The sequence below is a fragment of the Micropterus dolomieu genome, linkage group LG21 (assembly GCF_021292245.1).
Source record: "Micropterus dolomieu isolate WLL.071019.BEF.003 ecotype Adirondacks linkage group LG21, ASM2129224v1, whole genome shotgun sequence".
Lineage (NCBI taxonomy): Eukaryota > Metazoa > Chordata > Actinopteri > Centrarchiformes > Centrarchidae > Micropterus > Micropterus dolomieu.
In genome coordinates, this window is record NC_060170.1 from 24452118 (window position 1) to 24462491 (window position 10374).

The window sequence follows — 10374 nt, forward strand, 5'->3', positions numbered from 1 at the left end:
CCCTGAAATATAATTTTCTTTGCGCATTTGGTGAGTTGAGGCCACTTACCAATAAACTTCTTATAAAACAACAAGGCATCAAATGGCATCAGTCCCTTGAGCACAGAGTGACGTCACTGCGGAGGACGGTGTCGTGACGTAGGCAGTTCAATACTGACAGTGATTTGAGTGGGAGGGAAGCGGATGCATCAGCCAGATGTGGAGCAGTTTGGGGGGCTGGGTGCACTGCACATAGGAGAATGTGGATGGGCTTAGGTCAATAAATCACACATATAGCTACAGCATAGAAACTGCAGGATATTTTAATCCATGCAAACGAACCACTGATAAGGAGAGCAGGAATTTGTCACGTGAATCAGTAAAAAAAAGACATAAATTGATGTTGCAGAAGCAGAAGAGATGATGTAGGGTTAGTCCTAGAGCCATATCAGAAATCGGCTTTATCATAGACATGCACTGGTACTAGTGAATGTGTGGAAGAGGCTGTGAAATAGATGTAGCATGGGCGAGAGAGTGGGGGTGTTGCCTATGAGCCTGTAATGAGAGAGAGAGAGAGAAAGAGAGAGAGACGCGGGTGGACACTGTGATGCTGTGCTTTATCTACTGGCTAAATGAGGGTTGTCTTTCCCAGTTCAGGCAACAGGACTTCTCCACCCTTCCAGCGAGGATCTGTAATTTACGCGACAACAGCAGGGCGCCTGTCGGATCTCCATTGGACTCGCGCTGGATCTCCCACAGCGCTGCTGCTGCCGCTGTTGCTCCATCACCAAACCCTCAGCGTCAAAGGAGGAGAACAACATCTGCTTTCCGTGCCATGTGCAGAGCGACATGTATGTGTGATTTCATGCGGTGAAAGCGGCGGGGAATGGAGCAGTTGTCATCAAATTCCTGCAGACGTACCGACGGTGATACATTGAGGGCTGTCGTATAGAGAGAAGACCTTCATACGCAGCAGCCAATCCAAGATATTCGTTTTTTATTGCCAGCGAAAAGGATCAGTTGTCGCCTTTCATGTCATCTATAACAATGGGGTAAGTCCCCTTTCCCTCCTTTCTGTATTCATATCAGCTGCGGCTGCCTCACAGTGTATGAACTTCCCTGCCATGGAAACCAAACCACAGCATAACACAATAATGACCACAATAATGTAGCCAATGTAAAAAAAATGTATCTATCTGTATTACATGGCGTCTAATAAACCTGATGATGGAGGGTTCAGGTAGGCTGTGTGACATGTGCAGTTGAGTGGTGATCTTCTGATGGCCTTGGTGTGCAACACACTAAAACAACAAGTTCTGAGACATATAGGACTAATGAAGCAACTTATTCGGCTTTCTCCTCTGACAGTCCTCCTCTGAATATTCTCTGTTAAAATAGATTTACACCTTAGGCCCACCATGTTGCCCCATCATCAAACTTTTAGGATCAAAATAGTAGGTTAATCTGCAGTGATTCCCAAAGTGGGACTACCAGTGGGGTTTCGGTGTTCTCTCCAAAATCAGGCAATGCTTAAATTCCCTGTTATTGCACTAGAACAATGAAAGAGTGAATAAAAATGTTGTTTTTTAGGTCTATCTGTCACACTGTTTACTCCCCACCTACATTACAGACAGTTATGTAATTCTAAAAGAAGACATGTGTAACATCAGGATTTTTTCACAGAGATCTGTGGTCTGATGTACTGTACATCTTGTTCCGGGTCCTGCTACAAGGTTTGGGAACAGTAGCCTACAATGTCAGAAACAGGGGGATGTCAGTAGCTACAATGCTGTACATAGCTCTTGTGACAGAAAGTGGTTCCTGTCTCTATGGCAGCACAGTGAGCGCTACCTTACACATTCTCAACAACAGGCACCCATCAGTGAAATATCCGCCTAGTGTGCAGCACTGCTCATTTGCATGTCCCCCTAACCCTGAGCTCAGCGCCCCATTTCCCCCACCAAGCCCGCTGTCCATTAACAGCTGTCTCCCGCAGTTCATTGTGATTAATTGCACAGCAGGAGGTTAACAATATGGCACAGGCATGGTGCGATATCAAGGCATCAGCCAAAACGCCTGCATTAACTATTTACAATACTCTGGAGGCTTCCCAGGCGCCCTCTCTGCCCTCCTACAGTGTGGGCAGCACATCATTCGGCAGTCTCCCACTCAGCTTCAACTCTCCATTGGGCTCTGCCACACTGGTGACTAAGTTACTGTTATGCAACTGACTCAATGAATCAATTGATCCACAATGGAATAAATTGTAAACTGTGATTCAAAGCACTATGCTACATAAAGTGTGTGTATTAAAGTGAATATATGCGGGTGCAGATGAGATGAAGCGTACCTAGCTGCAGATATGTTGCCTGACTGCCTGTTTAGCACAGACAGATAGAGTCATATTTCACTTCTGGCCTCGTGGCTGAATACCAAGCCACTTACAGCTCTAATGGTAATGGCACAGAGAAGAACATTAGTGTTGGATGAGTACTGGAGATGCATATCAACACTCTCTGGTGCATTCTCACTTTCTTGGGCAAATACAATCACTGCACAGATGGTCTTTTTCCCTGTCTTTGTCTTTGCTTGTTTGTGTGGGTGTGAGAGAGTGTGTGTTTACAGGCACATCCCAGGTCATCTAAGCCGCTTTCAGTAGATAGAGCAACAGGGAGCTTTCCCATTAATGACCTCTCTCTTCTTTAAATAAGATATAATTGCCTTCAAGCTCTAGTCTGTTAAATTAACGAAAAACTCTGGAAACAAGGACAACGTCTAGAGAGAGGCGGGGGTGGAGGTGGAGGTGGCAAGGGAAAGTGAGATCTCCTGAGATGGACCGTTTCATTATACTTCTCTTTCACTGTGACGCTGTGTGTGTTTGCAGGAAGACGGGCAGCTGTGTGTGTGTGTGTGTTTGTTTGTGTGTGTGTGTGTGTGTGTGTGTGTGTAAACTGGTTACACACTGTGACTGGTGTTCATGGTGTTCATATCTGTGCCCCAAACCCTTTAAGCACAAGATTCACTATAGACAACACCTGTTGTTACCTCTACAGCTGCAGATATGTGTGTGTGTGTGTGTGTGTTCATGTGAAATGCCCTGTAGGCAGTGTTACAGTGTTGTTTATCAATCAATACCTATGTTAACATGTGTATAGAGTTGAGGTGTGTGCTGTAGCTCAACATATTGAAAAGGGTCGGTTCACTTTGATTACAACAGTGGTATCTAGTCATGCAAGATTTCAACCTTTAACAGCATATTTTATTTTATATTGTAGTCCAAAACATCCACTGGCATCACTATCAACAGATTTCATGGGGACTTTTTCTTTGATAGAGAATAGTTCCATTAAAATCTGTTCAAAGTGAGGGCTGTGGATTATCAAAACTAACTTGGACATTGTTTCTGGCAAAAGATGTTAATGTAATGTTTTTAGATGTATCATTATTCATCTCCACTGTTGTAGGGTGCAGGAAAACATCTCTCAAAACCTGGGCAAATAAAATAAAAACTACTACTTTTAGTCGTTTGTGTGTACCAACCCCTTTAATTCACAACACACCACAGGACAGCAAGTCTATCTCTACATCAGCCTGTTGTGCCACTACTGAGTTAAAGCAATTACTCAAGCCAGTGTCTTCATTTTAAACGTTTGCTGTCAAAAATTAAAACAACTCTAAGTAAAAGCAACTGGCCATGATGTCAACAGCAACAGTTTTCTGCCAACCATAACATTAGCAACAACAATAATTCAATACTCAGTTTCCCAGAACACATCATTTCACCTAATAATAAAATCTGTAAAAATGTAATATATTATATTATACTATAACACAACATACGGTCTATCTGAATATTGCTTTTTCCCGATATGGCTCTTACACCATCCATGCATCCATTATTATCATCATTATCATCATCCTCCTACGGAAGTCAGCAAAAGTGTTTCAGGCACACAAACTACTCATGTAGCTGTTTGCCGCTTTGCCATGCTTTCCCCTTAAAAACTCTTATTTCTTTCCTGAAAGTTCAGATTTGGGCAGCACACAGCAATAGTTCACATAATTGTTTATACAGCACTCTGTAGCAGTTCAGAGCTTCCCACTCCCTTCATTTTCTTCTCAGTGCTCTATCCACACACTACATTCATCACCTCCTCCACATTCTCCTCATCCCTCCCTTCTTCTCTCACTTCACCCCTCTCCCTCCCTCTCTCATTCTGCCTGCCTTCTCTCGCTGTTTTAACATTCACGTTCCATCACCTGCCCTTGTGTCACACAGTACAATCTGCATGCTAAACACCTCTTCCTCCTCCGCCTCTTCCTCTTCCTCCTGTGTTTTTCCTTCCTCCTCCACACTTTACGCATTTCGCATGCCACTGAAATTACCCCCTCGTTTACCCTGTTACTTTTCCCTTTTTCGTCCATTCTCCTCTTTTCTCTTACATTTTCCCTGACATTATAGTGCGGTGGGCAGCTTTTGTTTTCACATTCACACTCTTTTATTCACTTCTGTAATTCACGGATGGAAGACAGACAGCATCTTAAGGCTTTCCCTGCTATTGTTGTGTCCCTGTTGCTAATTCTGTGTAGCAGCTATGCAGTGTACATGCTACTGCCGGAGTTCATCGCAAGAGGATCAACGCGTTCTGAATTGACCTCCTTGCAATCCCATAACTGGTAACTCTGTCAGGCTATTGATTCAGATCAGAATCACTATAGAAAAGACTGTAGAGGAAGCATTTATGATTCATCTGATGCCTTTGACATTATGGATATGCCTGCTTTGAGAAAATGTATATAGAATTAGGACTATGTATATTTTGTAAGAAAGCACCATTCAACTTAAATCACAATCCATTATTTATTGTGCTGTTTTTTTTTTAAGTTTTGGTTGTAGGAGTACGAATTGCTTTTTTTGACAACTGGTGGGTGTCATTCTGGAACAAAACTCTTTGGCACAGGCATTCATGTAAAAATCAAAGCAAGAATGTTGCTGTGTTTGGTACAAACACAATCAAGCAACAAGAAGCGCAAAATTTGCCAAAGCTCCAACAAATTATGCAACGAAAAACGATGCCTGTTGCCAAGCAGCTATTGCACAGATCATACGGACAGGCCGTGGTTGTGTGATGTGTGCTGAGAGAGAGTTGAAATGACTCACAGTTCCGCCACTTACACTGCTGTCGATGATTATGATAATTCGCGCACAGCACTCCACAAGCAGCTTTGTGGAGCGACATTAATCATCCTAGATTCACTCTCTGACTTCCTATACTCTCCACATTCCCCATCATTCTCTTTCTTGTCCTGTCTAACTTCCCTCTCTCTCCCACTGTCTCCATGTTTTTCTTTCTTTCCCAGTCTTGGCTAATCACACACAGGAGGGGTGCTGCTGCTGAATTTTAATATTCATTTATACAGCAAGCCTTTGATGTCCCCCATCACCCCCTCAGTGCAGTGTAAGCACTTCTCTATCTCCTGCTCTGCCAGTACTGCCAGCCCAGAATATCTCCCTCTGCACCCTGCGCTTTGAGTGTGTGTGTGTGTGTGTGTGTGTGTGTGTGTGTACTGACTGTAGATATTACTCAAGAAGCCCCAACAATGCAATAATATACGAGGGCATTATAAGAACAAACCGAGGAGGGAGTGATAAATGAACAAAGGGTGAAGGTGGCGCATGAGTGATGGGTGAATGGATGGTCAAAAAACAAAGACCACTCTTGTATAATCCCCAACATTAATAGGGGTGAATCCAAAGAGTGTTACACTGAGGTCAATAAGGAATTAAGTCATCTCAAACCAAGCCCATCATGGAGTTTTGATCATCTACTGATCTAAGCTACATAGGCACAAATCCACATATACACTTGTACATAAGTGCAGATTTATAATTCCATCACGTCTGTGTCTGTGGAAACTGCAGCACTGTAGGGTGTGTCTTTGGTAGTTAACCATGGCCTACTGTCTATATTTAGCCTTAAACCATCTCCTTTCCCCCCCCGTGCTCCCCTGTGTGACCCTCGCTCAGTGCTGTAGGCATTCCCATATCAGAGCAGGGAGAGACGGCGCTGCCTTACAAAGAGAGAAAGCCAGAGTTTCTGTTGAGCCTGCAGTTAGTGCGTTGGTTTACAAGTAGAGAGATAATGTATGAGAGGAAATTAGGTATACTTAAGGTTTATGTGGGAACTCTGCTTTAGTTAGAAGGTTCAGTTAGCTTGTTATCCATGGATATAAGACAACGAGTATATGTTGTAGTCCTTTGAAATCCTCTCTTTATGTGGTGTAGCTATGGAGGATGGCGAGTTGGTAATTCGGTTGCCAGGGCGATCTGACTCCCCCGTGGGCAACAGGAGTTTCGGTGCTGGCGGTGGGTTTGGTGAGACATTGGTGTTGCGGCACAAAGAGGTTCACAACTTCTTCTTCGTCCCCTTTAGGGAGCAGCCCATCTACAGCACGAGGGCCCACGTCTTCCAGATTGACCCCAACACCAAGAAGAACTGGCTGCCCACCAGCAAGCATGCTGTCACGGTCTCCTACTTCTATGACAGCACACGCAATGTCTACCGTATCATCAGCCTGGATGGCACCAAGGTGAGCAGTTCATTCTGATTGGTTTTGGTCACCTTTCACACTTTGTCGCTCACAACACACAGATTTCATTAAAGCTCTCCTACTGGATCCTTTGTGTTATTATTAATTTCTGCTGACAGACACGGTTTTATTAAGATGTCAAACAACCTTCCAGGAGATTTTAGTGGCACTGTGATCTACTGAGTGTTAATGGTGTTAATAAGCTCTGCACTGGAATCTAATGTGCCAACACATCTTAAAAGAGCTCAGCCTTGCAGCCTGCCCCAAGACTGACTGCTCATGTTTCATTGTGTGCATGCATGCAACTACTGTTTTTGTGAGGGCATGTCTGTGTGTGTCTGCCTGCACTTCAGAGTCTACACTTCATGTCTCAGGATATTCCTGTTAGAGAGCGATATATTTGCTGGCCATGGTGTGATCGAGGTAGAGCTCGACATGATTAAAGGCAGAGCAGAGTTCTTTATAGGGACGGACCAGTCACACACATGCATGTGCCCCGCCAGTTAGAGGAGGGCTGAAGTGAAATGAGAGAAACAGATGACAGAGTGAGAAGAATATGTGGTGGGAAAAATAACTAGAGTGGCAAAGACAGAAGCCAGGCGAAAACAAGAAAGTCAGAAAAATGTGAAGGACTGATAGAAGCAATTCAAGGTTGCAGACTTTGAGAGTGTCAAGTGTGCCTGAACGATTTCTGATGGTCAATTTAGCAACCATCTCTATTCATACAGAGCTTTATAGGTATTTTATTGCTAAATTCAACTGTTGTGTAACACACACTGACGGCTACCCTTCCCAAACCCATCATTAAGTATTGATGCCAACCAGAATGTCAACCCTTACACAACACTGCTAACTGATCAGCCATTCATTTGTTCTCCATTATGGTTGGATACACACATTACTTGTTGGTAGGATCAGTGTATTGTTGGTTTTGATCTTTTCAAGGGTTTTATTGACAATAAGGAAAATATAAAGTATTGCCCGACTTGCCCTCAAGCTGTTAGTATTTTAGTGTTTACCAACTTTCAGACTCTGTGTTTTACTTTTTCCATCGCTAACCCCTCATTTCCTAGTTTCTCCCCATCGCGTACATGTACATGCTCATGCTAGTGTATTGCTTTTCATGTTTTACTGCTGGTGGACCACTGAATCTGTAGCTGAAGGTTCTCCAAGTCAAACTCAGCAGCTCTCTGTTAGCTTTCCAAGCATGGATTTTATTGCGTTGGTGGGTGTGAGCCTGCGCTTCTGTAGACCGGAAGCTATAGACTGTTCTCTAGGCTTCCCCTGTCTCTCACACATACATACAAACACAAACAGTTCTCATTGTTCAGAAATGGGATTCAACTATGATTAGTTTCATTATCAATTAATTAGTCAATTATTTTGTTGGATTAAATGATTAGTCATTTAGTCTATAAAGTGTCAGAAGCAAAGATGTCTGAAACAAAATAAAATAGAGATGCAGCTGAGCTCTTAGTGTGTGAGCCATGTTTTACTGGTCTTTATCTGTAGTCCTGATTTGTGGTGTGAATAATCTTCAGTCAGACACATAGTTACTTGGGTTTACAATCTCCTTGCCTCTTCATTTGACCCTCTTGTACACACACACAAACTAAACACACTGCAGTGATAAAGTTAATTTAATTTGTATTAAGTGGGTTGTCTCTGTCCTGCAGGCAATAATCAACAGCACCATCAGTCCCAACATGACGTTCACAAAGACCTCACAGAAGTTTGGCCAATGGGCGGACAGTCGAGCTAACACTGTCTACGGCCTGGGCTTCTCCACTGAGCATCATCTAGCCAAGGTACCACCCCCATCCAGCCGTGCGCCCACACACACACACACACACACACACACACACAAACCACATCTACTATAAACCTTTTAGCATCAATCACAGGGTGGCTTCTTTTTTCTTCTTCTCCCCAAGTCCCTGAGAGAGGATGGCATTTCGACTGTCTTTATACTCTAGTTGCTATAGCTTCTCTCAAAGTGTAGAATTTGCTTGGTAGGTAGCCCTAATGAGGCTTTTTGTTCTGTGTGTATCTGTGTGTTTATGAAAGTTATGTATATGTGTGTGTGCAGTGTGTGTGTGTGTGTGTGTGTGAAAGAGAGAGTAGGTGGTGGTTTCTCTCCTCTGCAATATGATTAAACTCTGTCATGAACTGGGGAGGCTCACTTCTCCCCACTGTCAGAACAACACTCAAACACACACACACACCACACACACACACAAACACAAACACACACAGGCACTACAACAACCACACTCAGCAGTATAGCCACGTCCTCTGTGTCAGGAAGGCAAGGATAAAGAGGTGGATAACAATACCTGATATGTCCTGTTTTATATTATATATTGGACATTAATTACATGTGGTTTTGTGACCTCAAGGTTGTCAGGTCAGGTGCGCTCTCCTCCCGCAAGTATTGTTAATATCTTACACCCTTTTCCAGTCATCTCCCTCTTTGTACACTTACATTTCATAATTTAACAATTCTGGAAAAAAGTCCACCAGCACAAAGATGGACCCAGCGATGGGTTCTTCAGATTTTAAAGGGGCACTCCACTAATTACTTACTATAGAACATTATGTACATTTAGGTGTCTTCCCCAGGTGAATAGATAATTAACCAATTATGCGTAACAATTGACTTTACTCTTAGTATCCACCAAGTGCATTATTTTCATATCTATGAGTGTTACTGAATTGTCTTGTTGTGATCTTGTACTGTATAGTTTGTTCTCAGGTCTCTCTTTCATCTTTGGTTTAAATGATTTACCGTGTCTGAGGTATATCAATAGGCACTTTTGACACCTACCAGCCAATCGGAAGTATTTTCTGTAGTTTAAAGTTGAAATAATCAGATTTGCTTCCTCAGATAACTGCAGTGCCAACACTCCTGAACTACACTTACACTGAGAACTACTGCATTTAGATCACTGTACCAGAACTATAATATTGCACTGAAGTGAAATGATATTAAGTTACTTGTTGCAACTCCACTAATGGCAGACACAAGGCTGGCTCCAGCAGAGTTGTCAATTAGATTTCCTCACCACTCAGCCCTCTGCAGTACTGTATATACTAAAATACTCTGTAACACTGCTGGAGTAGTTTCAGTGATGAACCACACCCTAAAGGAACATTGGGGCTATGTGCTTGTGTCTGTGTGCCACAGTGTTTATATTTGCTCAAAACCCCTCAGCTGAGCTCACCTTACTGCTTGATGCTTGCTGGATGTATCTTTGCTCTTGACTAAAATAACCCTCGGAGATCAACTTCAGTCACTGCCAACTTCTGATTAAAGGAAAAAAACTCTATGACAAAAACACACAGTCTGCACAGTGCGCACGTATGTGTATGTCTGTGATAGACAGGTTACTAACAGTGACCTAGTTAGCTCATGTTTCTACTGAGGCACTATGGGTTAGGGCCTAATTTTCTGTGGGTCGTTTTTGACAACAGCTTCTTTCTATCCTTCCCCTGGTTTCATGGCTGACCTATTACACACTGATCTGTGTGTGTGTGTGTGTGTGTGTGTGTGTGTGTGTGTGACCACATGCGCGCATGTCCATGCACATATGGCTTCACTGAATAGATGAAGCCACTGCAGTGTATGAATTACAGTCCTTACTGTCCTCTGTGTCCAGTTTGCTGAGAAGTTTGCAGAGTATAAAGAAGCAGCACGCCTTGCTAAAGAGAAGAGTCAAGAAAAGATGGATATGGCCACGTCTCCTTCTCAGGTACGTTCAGCACACATTAAACCCCCCCCCCCCCCCCCCCCCCCCCCCCCCC

The 10374-nt window shown here is 43.3% G+C and overlaps 1 protein-coding gene across 2 annotated transcripts in view; it reads left to right on the top strand.

Annotated features, from left to right (window-relative positions):
- Positions 1 to 588: 588 nt before the first annotated feature.
- Positions 589 to 10374, top strand: part of homer1b (homer scaffold protein 1b) — a 21302-nt gene continuing 11516 nt past the window's right edge. The window contains exons 1-4 of one of the 2 annotated variants that reach the window (XM_046035147.1): positions 589 to 1031; positions 6414 to 6570; positions 8247 to 8378; positions 10230 to 10322. In XM_046035147.1, coding sequence (XP_045891103.1) covers positions 1012 to 1031; positions 6414 to 6570; positions 8247 to 8378; positions 10230 to 10322 — 402 coding nt within the window. In that variant the 5' untranslated portion in view covers positions 589 to 1011. Of the gene's footprint in view, positions 1032 to 6267; positions 6571 to 8246; positions 8379 to 10229; positions 10323 to 10374 lie in introns of those variants that run through there. The other variant, XM_046035146.1, reaches the window with a different exon arrangement.